General features: G+C 51.9%; 8 protein-coding genes across 8 annotated transcripts; all 8 read right to left on the reverse strand.

Annotated features, from left to right (window-relative positions):
• Positions 1 to 1,062: 1,062 nt before the first annotated feature.
• BO72DRAFT_353836 (uncharacterized protein) lies at positions 1,063 to 2,014 on the reverse strand (the record flags this gene model as incomplete). The annotated part of the gene is made up of 3 exons (XM_040940711.1): positions 1,063 to 1,373; positions 1,435 to 1,674; positions 1,732 to 2,014. Coding segments are annotated over 3 exons (834 nt in total), but the record flags the coding sequence as incomplete, so codon positions are not given.
• A 1,259-nt stretch (positions 2,015 to 3,273) lies between these two features.
• Positions 3,274 to 4,062, reverse strand: BO72DRAFT_381866 (uncharacterized protein; the record flags this gene model as incomplete). Its single annotated transcript, XM_040941447.1, has 1 exon — positions 3,274 to 4,062. The coding sequence occupies one exon, from the start codon at positions 4,060 to 4,062 to the stop codon at positions 3,274 to 3,276; it is 789 nt and encodes a 262-aa protein (XP_040799663.1).
• A 1,223-nt stretch (positions 4,063 to 5,285) lies between these two features.
• On the reverse strand, positions 5,286 to 6,083 carry BO72DRAFT_497924 (uncharacterized protein; the record flags this gene model as incomplete). Its single annotated transcript, XM_040948732.1, has 2 exons — positions 5,286 to 5,686; positions 5,774 to 6,083. 2 exons carry the CDS (start codon positions 6,081 to 6,083, stop codon positions 5,286 to 5,288), a joined length of 711 nt encoding a protein of 236 aa, XP_040799664.1.
• A 149-nt stretch (positions 6,084 to 6,232) lies between these two features.
• Positions 6,233 to 6,943, reverse strand: BO72DRAFT_460284 (uncharacterized protein; the record flags this gene model as incomplete). Its single annotated transcript, XM_040946460.1, has 1 exon — positions 6,233 to 6,943. One exon carries the CDS (start codon positions 6,941 to 6,943, stop codon positions 6,233 to 6,235), a length of 711 nt encoding a protein of 236 aa, XP_040799665.1.
• A 1,382-nt stretch (positions 6,944 to 8,325) lies between these two features.
• Positions 8,326 to 9,732, reverse strand: BO72DRAFT_497926 (mannose-6-phosphate isomerase, class I; the record flags this gene model as incomplete). Its single annotated transcript, XM_040948733.1, has 4 exons — positions 8,326 to 9,267; positions 9,335 to 9,478; positions 9,532 to 9,633; positions 9,694 to 9,732. The coding sequence occupies 4 exons, from the start codon at positions 9,730 to 9,732 to the stop codon at positions 8,326 to 8,328; spliced, it is 1,227 nt and encodes a 408-aa protein (XP_040799666.1).
• Positions 9,733 to 10,488: 756 nt separating this feature from the next.
• BO72DRAFT_381773 (uncharacterized protein) lies at positions 10,489 to 11,331 on the reverse strand (the record flags this gene model as incomplete). Its single annotated transcript, XM_040941445.1, has 1 exon — positions 10,489 to 11,331. The coding sequence occupies one exon, from the start codon at positions 11,329 to 11,331 to the stop codon at positions 10,489 to 10,491; it is 843 nt and encodes a 280-aa protein (XP_040799667.1).
• A 1,135-nt stretch (positions 11,332 to 12,466) lies between these two features.
• On the reverse strand, positions 12,467 to 15,676 carry BO72DRAFT_432731 (putative Patatin family phospholipase). Its single transcript, XM_040943176.1, has 3 exons — positions 14,940 to 15,676; positions 14,008 to 14,852; positions 12,467 to 13,941 (listed from the first exon to the last, which is right to left on the reverse strand). Exons 1-3 carry the CDS (start codon positions 15,216 to 15,218, stop codon positions 12,696 to 12,698), a joined length of 2,370 nt encoding a protein of 789 aa, XP_040799668.1. The 5' UTR covers positions 15,219 to 15,676; the 3' UTR covers positions 12,467 to 12,695.
• A 1,401-nt stretch (positions 15,677 to 17,077) lies between these two features.
• Positions 17,078 to 18,202, reverse strand: BO72DRAFT_497929 (uncharacterized protein; the record flags this gene model as incomplete). Its single annotated transcript, XM_040948734.1, has 2 exons — positions 17,078 to 17,819; positions 17,955 to 18,202. 2 exons carry the CDS (start codon positions 18,200 to 18,202, stop codon positions 17,078 to 17,080), a joined length of 990 nt encoding a protein of 329 aa, XP_040799669.1.
• Positions 18,203 to 18,511: the final 309 nt, after the last annotated feature.

The following is an 18,511-nucleotide window of genomic DNA, read 5'->3' on the forward strand; positions in this document are numbered from 1 at the left end:
CAGTCTAGTCTACCACAACCATCAAAATCAACAAAGACACAAACCCCCCATCCATCCTCCATAATCCTGGCGCCTACCTCATCATTCTATCCTCACCACTAATCATCAACAGTACCTCCTTATCTTATAATCTCCCCCCCCGTGGCTTTCGCCATGAAACACACTCCTCAACTGCCCAACCAGTCATGATCCTGCACCCAGTATCCCGTGTTTATTTTTAGACCCCCTGGCAGGGATTCTGCACAACTGTTCACACACACTCTCTCTCTCATCCTTCCCTCCTTCCTGCCCCCCGCGCTTAACGCACCGGGGAAGTAGAGGATATAAGCCCCGTCTCCTGCTCTGTTCTGCAACAGAGGCGGGGATTTACTATTCAGGGTCTTCTGCAAGCGTTTCTTCTATCTCCACTGTGGGACTCACCTTCGAAACTACATTACTCTTTCAACGCGCTTATGATTCTTCAGACTTCTTCAGAACTCTTCAGATTACTTCACTTCACGAATCTCCATCCATCCCATCACTTGCAATACATTACCAACAAAACTATGTGCAACACTCGAAGGAGAGGGGGGTATACAAGATCTGCTCCTCGCGATGATCCCATCTGATCCGCTCGTCATAAACATCATAAAAGAGACACAATGTGCTAACAAACAATAAAGACAGCAAACATTATCGGCCCTGCATGCAGGCCAGTCAGTCATGGTGACGACCTCTTCACGTCGAGGTCAGGTCGACACCTGCCAGTGGAACCTCTGGCTGCAACATTCGCAGCCCAGCGCAGGAACAGGCTCATGATTTTGAGTCAAACCTGACAGGGAAGAAGTCTTCAGGCTTCTTGCCCTTCTCTTGCGGAGATACCGGAGAAATATCACTCTCCATCGCCACCGTCGTCTCTTTCACATGTTGCTTGGAATGTCCCACCACCTGACTGCGGCCATCATTATCCACAAACTGGAAGCCCGAGCCTTCTTGCAGTTGCTGCGGCGGCTGCGGCTGCGGCTGCGGCTGGTACGCCCCCGGCGGATACATCTCCTGCGGAGAATACGCCGGACCACGCCATGGGTGCTCCGCAGCCAGAGTCTTCCATCGCTGCTGCTCCGACGCCCGCTCACGGCGGACATATCTCCGCCGCCAGCCGAGGCAGAAGAAGAGACTCATCGTGCACAGACAGACGAAAATCACAAACCCCATCACTGGAAGCCCGATCAGCGTCGCCAGTCGGTAGTTGATGGGATCGTGCGCCGTGCTGTTCAGCAGATCCCTGTTGTAGAAGGGAAGCTGAACTTCTGAAAAGATATCCGATGGACTGATGGGAAAGGCCGTATCAGTGGGCACGGGGAAGTGACACTCATAACGCATCGCCTCGAGAACTGATGATTTCCAACTTCCGTCAGCGGCTTCGTTCTCGGATTCACAGAAGATCATACGCACAATTTGCCAGATACCCCTGCGTGCTTGTCAGGTTGTAGCAGTTACTACAGGTGTCGATGTGGTTGTCGGCAAATGCCCCCGTGGCGCAATAGGCCCGCAGGTTGTTCTGATTCGGGTTCAGCAGCTCAAACTCGAACGCCGGGCTCAGGCCCAGGCACGCGACCAGACAAGGAGTCGAAACCGTGTTCACATCCTTCGGATACCCGTAGACACAGGTGTCGAATGCGAACCGGAGATTATCTGGGCAGGAAACCTTATCAGCGCCTGATGTCTACCAGACACGGAATCAAAACTTACAGAGACCCCAGTTGAAGTCACTAATCTGGGTTTCAGCATCGGTGTAATTGCTCTGTAGTTCGCAAGAGACGCATTCTTGGAACTTTCGGCCAGTCTCGGTGGTGTTGTACGACTCGTCCAGACAGACCATCTCCGAGGAAGTGGTGTTGGTCGGGTTGCTACAGACGTCATAGCACGGTGAACCGTAGGTCGCATGCAATGCCCCGGCCGGTGAAACCAGGGAGGACAGTAGCAGCAGTAACGGTGCTGCTACCGACATGATCGTAGATCGGGAGCTCGGGCCCCGCGGTTCGAATATCATGCCGATGTTCTTAGGGTTGGAATGATCGATCGTTCCTCGGGCTCCCAGTAAGACGAGATTACCGGGCTACTACCTGACAACCAAACGAATGGAGGTGCTAAGTGCAGGAGGTCGGCCGAGCCCAGCATCGAACTCACCGCACGGCAGGAGGATAGAGATAGCGACAGGAAGTGGAAGACCCAAGAGAATCCCAGGGGCAAAGATGAGGGAGAACGTGCACTGGGGGGGCACGGGATGGAGGGGAGGGAATCAGAGGGTAGAAATGGCGATGCGGATCCCACGAAATAATGCATGACAAGCTCTTTCGGTTGGACGGCATGAGGGATCGGAGCCATATTGGGGGACTGATAGAAATGCATGCCACCACCGCAAGGGCGAGAGGAGAACGAACCACCTTGTTTCCGTGCCGGATCACCAAGCATTGGAAGACACTGGTTCAACTACTCAACTAGCATTAACCAGGATTGAACCAGAGCGGGCAAAAGAAAACTCCTCCCCTGGTCAATCGGGGCGCTAAGAAGGAGCTCCCACCCCCCTCTCCCAAGCAGGCGAGGGGCTTGTTGATCACTGTGACAAGACAAATGTGACTGTGACATGTAGTGCAGAAGCTTGCAGTCCCGGGAAAGAGCATGACTCGCTGTGATTTGCTAGCCTGCCTCATGCAGGAGGAGGAGAACAAAAGCACTCCCGAGTCGGCTTGCGGGGTTCGGCGCTTGCACGCAGCCTCGCATTGGACAAGATCTCAACTTCTCAACTCGCCGCAACTGCTCTCAGTCAGCCCTCTTCGCTTCCAACCATGGTTTGCCTGTTTGCTTGTTGATCCTCTGTGCCATTCAGCGAAGATGGTGTGATCGATAGACTTGATCAGATTGATTATCATTGTTCTCCGCCGGAATTGCAACCTTGACGGAGGAAGAGGAGACGCCATCCTTGCGCAGGATAACCCTCCCCCGAACAATACGGATAGTACCGGGAAATATCAAAAACGCCTCCCAAGCAGACAACCGCAAACAAAACTAATTACACAAGACGCCACAATGCAGCAGCTTTAATCATCGGGCTTCCATCCCCGCGAGCTACACCATATGCCTCTCAGCCAGCGCGACATCATCGCCATCTGTCCTGGGCTGTGGGCTTCCAGACAATTCACAATCACAAAATGCCACTCGACCAAAACGACCCAAAATGCGTAAGCCAGAACAGCCACCCAATGTATCCGCCAAGATCTCTCCATAGACCGTTTACCCATACAGTTCATCGTAAGAGGGAACCATCTCCTGTGCTCGGGGAAGCTCCTGCTTAGATCGTCGGCTAGCCCTCCGCTCTGCCAGCGTAGAGGATGGTGGGATAATCCCCGGAATCCGCTGGTCCTCGGACGGATTCGAGGGAACTGAGGAAGTATAGCTGTTATGTCTCGACCCGACCGTCCCTGGCATCGACACTGGAGACTCTGCCAAATACCCCTGGACACTACATCCGCGCATACGCGACGTCACAGACAATGGGGGCGACTTGGACGCTCGCGAGTAAAGTTCAGAATCCTCGTACAGACTGGGCCGACCGGAGGAGGGCTGGTGTCGCCCGTTCGATACATTCTGCGGTGATGGAACGGTTGCCCCTTCTGTCTCTTCCATCGAGCCATCGTCGGAGCACGAATGATACCAGGCACTCGGCGGATGAACAACGGTTGATTCATACGAGTGTTGCTTCTGCCTGGAGCGATTACCCACTCGTGCATCGTAGTGGCCCGTAGGAATGGTCATGGCTGAATCAACGGATTGTGCTCGCCCATCTCTGCTGGCCGGTTGTCCCGAAGCTCCTATGCGAGGCGAACTGGCGCATCTACCAGGCTCGAGCGAGTTTTGTCGCCGTTCGCGGTCTCCATCAGATGTGCGGGCGCCCGCACTCGCTTGATCCCACTGGTTCCAAGAGCCGCCGTTGGGATAGGTGATAGATATGTCGCCCCATCGTGAATGCAATTCGGACGATAGCTTCCGCTTCCTTCGCAGTTTCTGCATGAGGTTCGTCATAATCGCAAGAGGACTTTTCATGGAATGAAGCCTGAAGAGGCTGAGATGGGATTAGCATCGACGGCCGAGCCACGGAGGATCGAAAAGTTGAGGGCCAAGGAAGGAAGAGCCGAGACATCCACAGTACCTTTCAAGGATGGGGTCCCCCCAGTGTGTAGCCGGTCCCCTTTTCTTACCCAATATTCCCTCCACTACAACGTAGTCCCTGAAGCTGTCTCAAAGAGGAAGGTAGTCGAAGGGACGAAGACCACCATGCGGCGCCGCAGGCTTCGAGACCCGTCTCTATCGAGGCGGTACAATTTACTCGATGACAGGAAAATTCGGCCGGCCGAGGGGCTCATGCATATCGCTCAAAAGGTTGATAGATGGGGGTCCCAGTCAGAGGGGACCGACAATTGGATTTCCTTCAGGCAATTCCTTCAGCAGCGGCAGGTAGTCATCCTGGGCCAGGCGAGTCAGTGACGGTCGCACGGGTGTGTAAGGCATTCACACACGACCCGACAGTCTGGTTCGCACACCCTCATCGCAGTCATTTCGTCCGGGTGGAGTGGGGGAAGAAAGTCGAGTGAGGGTCACTTTTATCCGAACACGAATCGCTTTTATGAAAGCGGCACGGAGGTTGGCCGCAATCACCGCCATTAACGGGCGTTTGAGGCAGGAAGGGGTTCTGGTCCGCGTAACTGCTGGGCAGGGGTGAGGAGGTCAGTCGCGAAGATGTGGACGCGGCGCAGTCAACTTGCTTTTGCAAGTTGCTAGCTGCGTGCAGCTACTGGGATGGCAGACAGCAATGCGCCTAATAATTGGTCGTCGTCTTGGCATGGCGCATCTAGTGACCTCGGCGTCAACCAGCACTGGAAGACTGGAAAATATCCTTGTCGAGGCTAGCAGGTTGGTAGTATCGATTTTGAGACATGCCATGGTGAAGACGGATGAGGCGATATTAACCGCTCGAGGTGATAGCTGGAGGCCTCGTAATAGCTGAAGCAAGGGCGCGAGGTTTGCGCAATTCACTGGTCAGCAGGTAATTAGGGCGAGGCCAGTGGTTCGGCCGGCGTCAGCAAACCATTTGGCTGTTCGCCTAGGAGGCCAGGGTCTGGCGACGAGAAAAGAGGGGAAGCCGCAAAGGACAACCACCGGTTTGATCGTCGCGGCTGGACCCGAACCACCCGCAGAGCTTATCTACGCGCCTGGATGGATCCCCTCCAGCAGACGAGGAGTCATTGTCACATCTCGTCGTCACTCCGCAGCTTGTCGGCTCCGAGGAATCCTCCTTCGTTCTCTAGCTGCAGGGCGGCGACCATGACCCCCTCTCTGGTGACCCTAGCAAGAGCGGGAATTCTCGAGATACCCAGACCATATGGCCAGCCCACTGATCGTAGCTTTTTCTCCTTTGGGTTAATGGACGCAGACTGGGGGCCTGCAAAGTCGTCGTCTGTCGGCTCGCAAACGTTATGGCGTGTCGCACTTGTTGCCGAGTACCCAACAACCAACCCCCACCTCCACACATGATGGGGTAGACTATAACCTGTTTGTTCCCGGTGTTCTAGCCGCCGGACGTAACCATTCGAGGGATCAATCCATTTCCCTCCGCGATGGACGAAGTACTTAGGCGACTCCAGCTGAGCTGTCGTGCGTCAGTAGACTTGAGGACGGGAAGGAACAGCGAGGCGTGAGGGGAGAGGGGTAAGAGGAGCTTTGAAAAAGTACCAACCTGGAGTTGAGTGACACCCGCTCAGGGAAGAGCTGCTTCGGTTCAGCTCATGTAACAGCATCTGCCATCGGACCCTTCGAGGTAGATCGCCAATAGCATCTGTAGACGCTGAGCCTGTAGGACTTTGGCGGAGTAGCTCCAACCACGAGCTCATACCATCTTTCTGTACCCCGTCGTTGGTGTGCTGTTGCATCCTCTCCATCCTCTCTTCCTTTTCGTAATCATAAACATCAACATCACAAACATCATCATCATCATCGTCATCATCATCGTCATCATCATAATGCATCCAAGCAGCTTTGTCCTCCATGCGTTCAGTCAAACACAAGTCGACCAACCATAACAGAAACGAGCGCTTTCCCAAGGAATGGAAAGCAAAAGGACAAGAGAGGTATCAATCTATAAGCGAGCGACAGAAAGGTCTGAGAAAAACAAAGAAAGAACTTCCTCCTCTCGTGATCATCGAAGATCTGTCACCAGTCTCGACAACACAGGTCTAGGCCGTCGCGGCATCTGCTGTGCTGTGCCATCTAAGTTATTAGACGAAGCAAGAGAGGCATCATCATTCAAGTCCCGCAAGGGACCTATCGTGGGTGAAGGCTGAAAGGAGAATCTAGGAGTAACCAACGAGTCCCGCTGAGCCATGATGGGAGCTGGTGGACTCCAGATCGACGACGGGGGTCTTTCCTGCTGAAGACCCAGTGTAGGATAATGATGATAGGGGATAGCGAGCCCAACAACCGGAGCAGGAGGGGGAGGGGCATCGACCCTCTGATATCGAGAAGGGTCATAGGTGGGTAAGGGTTGAGGTTGATAGGCTGGGGGTGGATCGCGAAGGAAGTCATCGACCGGGCTGTGGTAATGAGCTGAGAGACGCGACATGGGCTGGGTTGGGGGAGGGAAGGCCGATAATATCGTTGTTCCTCCTCCTGCTTCTCCCCTTCCTTCTTCGAGCTGCTGCTCCTTCTGGTTGGCGTCGAGATCACGCAGAGTGGGATAGTAGCCCAAGGCGTAGGAGATGTGATGGTCGATGAGGAACTGTCGGTCCTCACGACGTTGCATGGAGCGTCTCTTGTGGCAGAGGAAGGCCAGGATGCCGGTCACTGTTGTTGGGCTGATGGTCAGTTTGGCCGAGTTTGTCTTCTCGGATTCAGTCCCTTCCCTTTCCATGTTGGTTGTGTCGTGAAGGCGACAACAACAACACAGGAACCAGACACAACACAACACAACACAACACAAGAACAAAACACGAGACAAGACAATTCATAATCAAGAAGGACGAATTGGAAATTTCAAGGCTCACCAGCCACCAGCACGACACTCCCAAGGACCACTCCAATGATCATCCCATCCATACTCGACGATGAGAGACCCGTCGATCGCACCCCGAGGATCCGTGGCTTCATCTTGTATGTGTTCCCTGATGTCTGTCTATCCAAGTCCAAATGATATCGACTGACTTGACCGACTGACCGACGACCAGACATACATCCAATTGAGCAAAAAGATAAAACCCCAGTACACTGCGTCTCGTTCTCCTCAATTCACACGGAGGAACCCAGAGGACAGCGAGAACAAGCACACGCACACCCCACACACACACACATACAGCAATCTAACCCACAACACGCAAGAACAAAGGGCAGAAAGGGGCGAAGGGAAAAAAAAGGCAGCAAAGAGCAAAGAAGAGAAACCCCAAGAACGGGGCAGAGCTGGACGAACCGGCCGCCACCTATCTTAAAGTAAGGTGAGAAAACCAGGATGAATGTCAAAGCACCCTCATCGTTCCCCTTGGGTTCGTTCCTCTCTCTCCCCCGCCTAGTCCCTTCCAAAAGCTATTTTAATCTCAACGGGACATACTGGTGGGTTATGCATGAATGGAATCCCTTAGCCCTTACAGATGTCACACACATGCTCCCCCCCCCCCAACCCGCGTTTACTTTACCCTTGATCCAGGGCTGAAGAAAACAAGCATAGGCGCAGCGTGGGTCTCCATTTCTTGTCCGGGGGGGAAGGGTTAAAAATAGTATACTATACCTTTGAGAAGAACTGTCTCCTGCAAGAGGCGGGGGAGAAAAGAGACCAAAGAGTTAATCGATTGGATGGTGATAGTTTGATCTCCCCTCTCTTATCATGCCCTGAGCGCATGTGCAGTGAGTGTGTGGTCTCTCTCGTATCGGCCGGCGGCTATTTTACTTGTCGGTTGGGTTGCTGGGATGCGCGGACCAAAATAGAATCAAGAATCAAGCTATCGTTCTAGTCTGGATCTATATTTATACTGTTTGATAGCTGCTCATTTCCGTAGATGACTAGCTATATAGCAGAATGTTATGCAATTCTGTTTTGTCTTGGAATGTGTCTTTCGTGGGTTGTGGTTTCGGCTTCGGTATTTGGCGAAGTTGCCATGTCCCGAAAGATACAGTACAGTACCATCTGAAGATTCTCCTCATGTGGGCATTACAAAAGAACAATATATTCCACGTTATCATATCGCGATCGCTAATATAAAATATCGACACACTCCCCGCTCTCAACTCCTCTATTCGTTCATTCTACTCCGCATACGGGCGGTATACCGCGATGCCTTTCTCCGTGCTCAGGTCCAAGGCCACCCCCGCCCCGATAAAGTACGTATAGCCCTCGCGCAAGTCGAAAGTCGTCCCGTCACCACCGGCCACAGTCATTGTGCCATTGCCCTTGGTCACGATCAACAGACTAGGACCGCCGACTGGCTTGTATGTCTCCTTCTCGCCGGCCCCCAGACTGGTGCCCAGGACATTGAACTCACTGAACGGCGGGGCGTACACTTCCGTCTTGAAGTGCTCGCCCTTGTCGCTCTTCCGGCGCGGCAAGATCGCCTCGTCCGGGCCATGCGGCTTGAACGACAGCGCGCGGGTGAAGAGGTCGACGCTGTCCTTCTCGGCCTTGGGGCAGAAGCCCGTGTTGAGCACGTTGTCCGACCGGGCCATGCACTCCATGATATCGCCGTGCAGGTACGCGTGGATACTATCCGCCGGAACGCAAACCGCCTCCCCGGGCCCCAGCGTCATGTAGTTCATAAGTAGCACTGCCACTAAGCTTCCGTTGTCGGTCTCCGGGTATTGCTTGCGTAACCGGTCGAGGAGACCAGGGATGTACCGCTGGTTGGGCCCGAACCGCGATTCCGGGATCTCCAATAGCTCCTTAATCGTCTCGGCGACAATGGAGGGGGGCAGCGTCAACAGGATCCGGCAGATCTCGCGGAGCAGCTCGTCGTCGAGGCCGGAGGTTTGGCCCGGGGGCACAAACTGATCGAGCGGCTTGACTTTCAGCAGCTGCTCGATCTCGGCCAAGGGCTTGAAGCCCGCAAAGAGCTCGAACTTCGACAACGCGATGGCAATCTCCGGCTTGTGGTTGGGATCACCGAACTTGCTCGGGTCCTCCTGGTGAAGCTTCTCGGATAGAGCCTTGTCAGGGTGTAACTGCAGGGGGAGCGCCTTGGAGAAAGAGAGGATCTGTTCTTTCGGTTAGACTGCTTGCGCTGAGCAATCGAGGCGCGTTGGCCGAGGGTTTGTTTCATACCTTAGGTAGGTAAGGCACCTCCGGACCCCATTTGTCCAACGCGGACTTGCCCACAACCTCTTGGTTCTCTTTCAGGTAGTCGCTCAGCAGCTGTCCTGTAGACAGGATTTTGGAGGGAACTGTAGGGTATGTTCCCATCCACATCTGTGACTTGTCAGTAGCTGAGCCGCCAGGAGCGGTGCTATCGTAGAGCTCACTTCAGAATAGGTCTTGGAATCATCAACCTCTCCCGCTCCGGGTGTTTTGGACCAGAGCACACCGGCGAGGGAATCCTTTCCCTTCTTGCCCCATGGGTCATTCTGGAAGCTAATTAGCACGTGGTGAAGAAAATTGAACGGACTTGGGAAGATCGGCCATACCTTAACACCACATAGCAACTGAACTACTGAATCTGGCATGGTGGGCAACGTAGTAATGCTATATGTATAGGCTCAAGAACAAATATCGAATAAATGTCGATCCATGGGATAGAACACATTCCTCCGAACACTATAAATCAATCTCCATAGTTATTCTGTTGCTTCTCTGATGTGCCCTTGAAGTGCGTTAAAATGGCGTCATGTTGTGGGGAGTCGACTTGATTCGAGGCCTGGGTTTCATGGCGTCATGTCCTTATCATTGTCAGGGTTGTTCCTTTCGGGATTTCCACGACAAGGTAGTTTCAGGTACCACGGCAAGATCTTGCTCTCGGCTTGACAGCTCCCAAGCCGAAGTCAGCAGAGATATTAGGAGTACTAGTACTGAGGAAGAGATCCCGCCAATTGGGTGCGGACAATAAATTCCAACATTTGCGGGAGTCACACATGGAATGGAGAGACTCGTCAGGTTGACGTCAGCCACTCGCCTCAAGGGTTAGTAATTCGGACAATACAGGTAATTAATTGAACAATTGAATCCGAATGAATCATCAAACAATTCCAACAATCGATGCTTGTGCACACATACTGACAATAATGTATGATTGATTATATTATAAATATATACAGTGAGTACTGAGTAACTAAGTTACCGGCTTCTACCGGAACTCTCAAAAAAAGCAATTCAGCCACCAAACGCCATGCCAAGAGCAACGCTATGCAAGATTTGAATCGGTCCGGTTCCGTAGGCCGTCACGGGCATTATCGAACGTCGATGTTCATGTCTCGTTGCTGAAGTCATTCGTATAGCTGGTCTGGATCAGGTACCATGGCTGTGGTCATGTACTTCCCCAGCCGAGTAGCTCTTTTGTCAAACGTCGAGAGCTTGAGACCCCTCTCCACCGAAGCGCTGGCGCGTCGGCTACTGCTCGCCTCGCTTCGGCGCGGGGAGGCCAAAGATCGCGATTGTCTAAAGTGATGGTGCCCCCCCTCAAACACTTGGTCTCCGGATGCATCTTCGAGCTGGTCAAAACGGGTCCGAGGCCGCGCACGCCGTTCCAGAGAGCCTTCATCGTAAGGGATATAGGAGCTCGCACGACGGCTGGAATGAAGCTCTGGCGAGATCGCTCTAAGCTCTTCTGTGAATTGAGCGCCAGCGGGTATGTATTTGAATCGTGGAGAACGGGGCTCTGGGAATGCTGTCTTTTCAGCGATTTCGGTGGGGTAGTCTTGCTGAATGGGTCTGTAGGCGAACTGAGACCGTCTGCGTTCCGCTTTGGTGGTGGGCTGTTGGTTTTTCTCCTGGGGAGAGTCGTTCGAGGTCTTGGATCGAGGATTGAGCCGCACAGATAGTCGGCGCGGGTTTAGAGCTTTGACGGACAATGAGCTGGGCCTGGCAATTCGATGGTCATATTCTGTCAACGGAGCCGTCTCATCGTCGTGGCTGCGACTCATGGCGGCAGGCACGAAGCCCGTGCTGCAGGTCCCTTCTCGGAGCGAGGACTGGCGAGGATTCTCATATTGATTCCAGGACCCCTCAGTCGGAACGGTGATTCTCACGTCACCCCATCGCTCATGAAGTGGCGAGGGAGAATCGTGTTTTCGGAATCGTCCCAGAGGACCTTTCACGGCGCTTGCCATCACGAGGGGTGTTTCAAGGTTGCAAGGTTGGATTGTTGGGCACCTCGAAACAGGAACAAACAAAGAAACCAACAGTCAAAGACAGCAAGCACCTCAATAGCCAGAGCAAAAGCAAAGAAAAAGCCGCATGCTAGGGTTTGGGGGAAGCAGTCGAGCACCACTGGGATTTCAAGTTGGTGTTGGTGGCTGTCAGCTTTGGCTGGACAGCTGGACAGCTGGACAGCTGAACTCTGGGCAAGCGCTTGTAGAAACACTAAAGAACACAGCTGAAGAATGTGAGGATAGCCCAATCGGATCTTCGTTCCAGGCAGTTCTTGTAAGCACAGACCCCAAACAAGGCTGAGAAGTGAATCCTTTGTGATCCGGGGGAGACGGTGAATATAAAAGCTTATCCACAAGAACGCAGTCGGTTAGGATGGAGGGATATTTGTGTCATCGTGCTGTAAGTCAGAAGCAAACAAGCGACATCCGATGCTGCATTATGCAAACAGGAAGTAGGAAGTGTATGTTTCCAACATTAGAAGCACGTAACTAGCATGGAGATGAGCTTGGAAAGCATACTAGCTGGAGATTAGCCGCCGATGTCCCAGTAGATTGGAAGTGGAGAGCGGGGTTAGCCTGAGGCAGCTAGTACTCATGTGTGCAGTATCTACCTAGTACTATATTAAACTCAACTAATTAGTAGCACTGCAGCAGGTGCAACCCAGATTGGGGCCATCTATTGGATCGTTGGACCGCCAGACAATTAGCGATGCGCCAGAAAGAGGGGAAATCGCGTCGCTTCCAAGCTCTGTGCAGTAAAGCGATTCGCAGCAAGTTAGCGCTGGCCATCACCTAGTAGGTGTCGGGCGCATAGGTACAGGTCACCAGTACTAAGTATATGCATGCTATTTACCAATTAGGTATTTAGTCGTACAGTCCAAGCCAATCGTGAGACCTCTTCATGCGCCCATGAAGCTGTTCTATTTTTGAAAGACACAATTGACTCCATCCTGTATGCATCATGCATGTCATTGTAGGTCGGCCAGCACAAATACAACTCACCTAGGAAGTTCAAAATAGTAAATTGTCGAGTCAGCAAATCACGAAGCTCCATTTATCTGATGCAAGTCTATGGCTAGGTAGTGCTATCTAAATCTGGCCGAGTCAATGATCTGCCACTCTAAACGCCGGCTCCTTACATCTAGGCTGCTCATGGACTCGGGTCATATACACTCTTAAGGCCGTAGGAAAAGGTATGCGCCAAAATAAACAAAAATGACTGGGTGATGCAAAAAGACTTGAGGACGTGAAAAGAGCACACTTGCCACATCAAAGCACAGACAAGGATGTGCAGCGTTCCTTGAAACAATCATCCATTCATGTCAAAGTGTTAAAGAGGACCTGCTGGGGTTTTTGACATGGGTCGTTGGTGTCATTCGCAGCAGTTGGCGGGAAGGTGATAATGATGTCTCGTGCATGCCACACGATACATATTCCGGAGAACGAGTGGCAAACCCTTGAAGTGGCGATCGCACAGATTGGCCGGAGGACGACGAGGAACCCGGCGTCGATTGTGAGGATAATGAATCACTTTTGAGAGCCATCCAAGAATAGGGGTGATCTTGAGAGCATGGCTCCCAGGTTCGCCAAGTGCTGCTCATCTGCGGCCGTTTGGGAGACAGAGTCTGTGTTTCTTCCTCGGTATCAGATTCCATGGAAGAAGGTTCGTCACCATTATTGGAGGAGTCCTCCCGCTCCTCTTGCGTGCGTTGCTGATGATCGTGATCCTCACAAGCAGAGACCACGGAGGCAATACTCTGTGATTGATCGGATAAGAAGACGCTTCGAGACCTCGGCAAGTGTGGGGTGTTTGGGCGGGTATTGTGATATTTGGCGGACTTTCTTCGTTCCAATTCATGGTTGTACGAGCTTCGTCTATTCAGCATGCGCCCACGGCCACCACTGCTATCTAGCGACTCGAGCGAGTAGCTGTTGAGACTATTATCTGACCGGACGCCGAGTTTGGCAGGACAAAATGCCACCCGTGCTCGCATTTTCTGTACCGCTATATCCAAGGCCAATTCAATGGCGCAATGGTTTCGAATGCGCCCGAGCTTGGGCCATGTTGCACGTTCGCCACTCAGGCATGCTTGAAGCATGAACTCGGTTGTCGGGTTCCTCAGCATCACCGGGAAATTGCTATACAGTATTTTCGGATAGATATTGATATCGCCGGAATATTTTTGGTTCACAATAGACATGGTCTTCGTCAAAGCTGTTGGACAAATTCCCATTTCGGAGAGAACTGTCAAGCGATACATTATTTCGTCTTTGGCCAGATGAGTGGCAGTATGAAGCCACTGTGGGGCATTGAAGGACGTTTTTCCACGCTGAGGTGGACCATCGTCATTCGGCAAGAATGGGACGACATGTGGATTGACCTGCGAGACGATAAAATGATTGACATTGAACATCTCCGAAAGCCGATTCATTGGCAGGTCGCCATCCACCGATCCATCGATATATTGTTTGTGTAAGTCATGCCATGGCGCCGGCTCTCCGGTCAGAGGATCTTTAGCCATGAGCTCGGATGGTGAAAAGACCAAAGGCACTGAGCAGGAAACAGCACTATTGAGGTTAGTCTCGTGGTCGACATGAAGGATGTTAAGATTGAAAAGCAAAAAGACGTCTTACACAGCAGACCAGATCAACACGTTCGGAGCAGTGATATAGTTCAACAACTTGGGAAGTTCGTAGACCCCCGCACTAGAGACACAAATATTCAGTATTCGTCGTGTTCGATTGTATGCTTCCTGAAATGTTATATCGCCAAGCCAGCTTCTCATGAGTTTGGCCAGATGTGATATATCCAGAAATGAACCATACTTGAGGAACCGGGCTGTCTTCTGTAGTATATTATCCGAGTCACTCTCTTCGCCAAAGACTGCAAAATCGCCATATGCATAGGATTCCAAGAGGGCCGGAAGCTCGTCCTCAGTCCGTGTGCAGAACACTGCGCACACAATGCTGCCGGCTGAAGCACCCGAGATAATTCGAGGTAAGAGTTTCGCTTCGTAAAGAGCTTTCAGCACGCCGATATGGTTCATACCGAAGGTCGCACCACCCGAGAACAGCAACGCGCTGCGCCCGAATGCCTGTCTCGCTGCAAGTAATTGATCGAGTATATACTTGGTTTCTAGACCATCACACCGATTCTGCCCCGATAACTCGACCAGCGAGGATATTGTGTCTAGAGCGGTAGTGATATACTTGTCTATCAAATCTTTCGTGCCCAGGTGGGAGTACCGATAAAGCGAGGCATTACTCATGTTTCCCAAGTCGCGACTCAAAGACGTACGGACTAGGAACAGCATCCGGCTGACATCACAACTGATGCGGGCGTCTTCCAGCTGCTGAAGACGTTCTTGGACCAGACGGACGTCGTAGTCAGGTGAGTCGAGGATTTGCTTCCAGATGGTGTGCTCTTCCAGGTCATCCAATTCGCTAGCACAAATCCGCCACTCGTCATATGTCACTGCCTGTACCAAGGTGTTAGTTAGATGGCTACCAATTCATTTTCATTACCTCTGCTGGAGAAATTGCCAGCAGTAGACATCGTAGCTCACATTCCGCTTTTTCAAGTAAAGAACCTGTTTCCTGTCTTCTATGTCAATGCGCGCTTTGGATTGCTCGGCACATACGCCATCTCTGCGGTAGTTCAATGTATCTCCAGCCCATGTCAAAGAGCTCTTGACAACGGATGACAGAGATGGGACTGAGATGGACTTGAGCAGAGAACGCCGAGGCCCGCCGCTCGCGCCTCGAATCGCATCCTGAGTCGGACGACGCTTGGATTTACTATTGCACTGAGTGCGCACAACGGTAGGATCGTGGAGTAATGACATGACAGACTTGGGCCCGCATCAGTCCATGTATGAGGAAAGACGCATGCGAGATAGGCTTAGAAGAAGACGTCCGCAGAGCTAGAGTAACAAGGGACGATGATTGTGGGCTGGAAAGGTCTGTGGATGATTCTAGGGGTGGTTGAGAAGAGGAAGGAACACATAAACGAAAAAGTACAAAGTGCTTGCTTGGTATGCGGGGGGGAACGGGAAAGGGAGGTAAAGTGATGTAGAATGGAAGTGGAAGTGATTGTAGTGATATAGTCAAGTGAGATTGGTATAGTAAGCTTGGGATGGATGAATGGCAATACTTTGTGAGATTCTAGGATGGATGGATGAATTAAGTTGTTGTTAGGCACTACTCCGTACTTAGTCCCTAGTCAGTTCATAGAGTGCGAAGGGTATAGAAAAGTAAAGTCAAGTAAAGTAAAGTAAAAAAAGGGTGTGAGGACAGGGATCTGGGGGTTATGATTGCAGACAGCTTGTATTGAAAGGCTCAGTCAGCAGCAGCAGCAGCTGATGAGACCCGGGGTTGAATTATGGGTGGGGAAAAGAGGAAACTCTCCAAGGTCTCACTCAACCTAAACGTCACGAGGCCGGCCGGAGATTCAATCTCCCCCGCTGTCCTCTTTCGGCTGCTGCCGATCCTCCCTGTCTGCACTACTCACTAACTTACTCATACTGGACGCGGGGACAGAAAGATGGAGCCCCGGGTCGGAATGATGCCTACATAATGACATCCCTCAGTCTCTGGAATAGAATAGAAGGAGGGTTGCTTGCCTAGAGGGGCAACTGCCTCATGCTACCTACCTACTGGAGTAGTAACTGTCAAATGGGTAATATCCCTCATCGGGTCAGATGCTGCAGTGATTGACGAACCTGCTGAATAGAACTTGAACCACACAAACACAACTCTAATCGGATTCGCCTGGAATGCGCCTTGATGCCATCATGCACCACTCATCCTTATTGCCCCCCTCTGGCCCCCCACATCAGCACGGAGTTTTGAGTCAGATACTTTCCCAACACCAAATATTCCCTCGAATGCTCTAGGTTTATCTTTCCGGCCTGATCCTATTAGAGTAATTCCAATACTAGCACCCGCTGGTCTCACTTCCCCCACATTTGTCAGTCTATATGTACTGTACCATCGTTGAGTAGGGATAATTCTTGTCTTTGAGGTTTTCGAAGGCGAAAAATGTAGAACACCAACAGACTGCAAACAGGGTTCCATGCGCAGGGGTGAGGTAATTATTCTTGCTTGTTTGATGAACGCGTCCAGCTGGATCCGCGTCTGGTGCGGTTCTTCATAAGGTGCGATCTTGCATGGAGGTGTGCGACCGTGGTTGCCGTGCATCGGAAGTCCAAGGGTCCAATAACAAGGGAGCCTTGCATCAACTACCTCTGACGAGGATGGGTTAGTTACCCACTATCGTGAGAAAATGTCCTTAGCAGGCTGCGATGGCCTTGGCGTGATTGGTGTGGTGGTGTCGGTCACTTGGTTGCTCGAGTGTGATAAGGAGGATACCAGGACCATCCCAGCTCACACACCTATCTCCCTCCATATGCTTAGGACAAAGCTGATATTTTCTTTCGAGTTCGAATCCGAACTTTGCGTTGCATTTAATTGGGTATTTTGTCGGTCTCCCCAGACCAGGATGGCCGGTCACGCGTACAGAAGAGTTTCACATGCTACCTTACTTATCATAGTCGACTCCCTGGCCCGCATGTGAAACTGACTTCTGGTTGGCAGTACTCATTCTTTCGGGCCCCATGCACCGATGGCCATTGTATGGAAGATAATCTAGACTCATTCGCTCTTGTGATGTAATCCACATTACCTACTGACCACGGCGCGGGGATTAACGAATTCGACATAGCCAGTTCCTGATAGCGTCTCTGGCCTGAGATCGGACACCATCCTCAATCCAAAAATGCCCTGCTCCATCGATCTCAACCGACTGGAACTTACTTGACGGATTCTGGCTGAGCTCTTTTGACCAAGTCTGCAACTTATGTGCGGATGTGAACGTATCCTGGTTTCCATAGAGAGCAAGTGTTTCATGCGCGCACACCTGGTCTGCTGGCTGCGGACAAGGAATCGACTGCCTCTGAGACGACTCAAACGGTCCGATGTCAAGCGACAGCTTGGCAAATAATGTCAGAAACCGGTTGATTGGGGGCAAGATGGGTGAGATAAGTAAATAGGCGACCCTTGTTCTCTCAATGGTGCCCGCGACTTTTTTCATCTCCTGAGGCGTGTATTTCTGTTGTTCGAGAATGTCCTTGTCTTCCTCTGAACAGTAAACAAGATCTCGAGCGATTTGGTAGATCTCATGCATGGGAGTACCATGGTTACTTTGCCTGACAACATCCGCAATCAGATCTAGGTGCGGCAGAGACGATGCAATCATTGACCCATATGAGTAGCCGCCTAATACGAGCTGCACCGCTTCAAGCTTATTTCCGCCATTCTGCGATGAAGTAGAGCGTGTGTCTCTCAAGCGATGCAGATAGAGCAGCATGAATTCGTAGAAAGAAGCGTAATCGGCCAGTTCAGGCCTGCCGGTCCAGCTTGTCCGCCCTTCAGAGCCACCGGCGCCACTGTAACACATATTAGTTTGGAACTAATGAAGGGTTTCGGACTGTCAAGCAGCTGACGGATGGATGAGACATCTCGGCGAGACTGATATCCCAGAAACACACAAACACACACACAAAAAGGGTGGCAATGCTTACCGGAAGTTGAAGGTGCCCACCACGAACCCAGCTCGGAGAAGCTCCCCTGCAACAAAAGCCACGACCGGATCGTCGTAGCATCCTCCGAGAGGGGCGTACGGATGTGCAACGATCGCACCTCGTATCCGCTGACATGACGGACTGCTGGGATTCAACTGTCCTTGTGGATGGTAGATCCGGCAGTCGAGCCTGAGTCCATCATGGAGGGACGGAATAGTGAAGGTGTGCGTTGCGGTGGGGAGGTGCATTATCAGAGGCGAGTTCCAAATCCACCCTCAGCACATATATATCTGTGGCATATCACTAGGATGCTGGAAACTTCTTGAGTCGTGTGTGTGGGACGGAGGCGGGGAACAGGTTACTTGGCTTAAATTAAATCAGCAGGCCTGTTGATAGGGAGGAGATTAAAAGAGGAAGTACGAGTGTACTGCACTGTACCTTGTGTGGGACGCTCGCTGGTCGGGCCCAAGCGTTTACGGAACCCAGGCAAAAGATGGTCAATGAGCCGCTGCTGCAGTTTGTACTGCACAGCTTCTCTTCATAGTTACAGCAATACC

The sequence above is a fragment of the Aspergillus fijiensis genome (assembly GCF_003184825.1).
Source record: "Aspergillus fijiensis CBS 313.89 unplaced genomic scaffold BO72scaffold_35, whole genome shotgun sequence".
Lineage (NCBI taxonomy): Eukaryota > Fungi > Ascomycota > Eurotiomycetes > Eurotiales > Aspergillaceae > Aspergillus > Aspergillus fijiensis.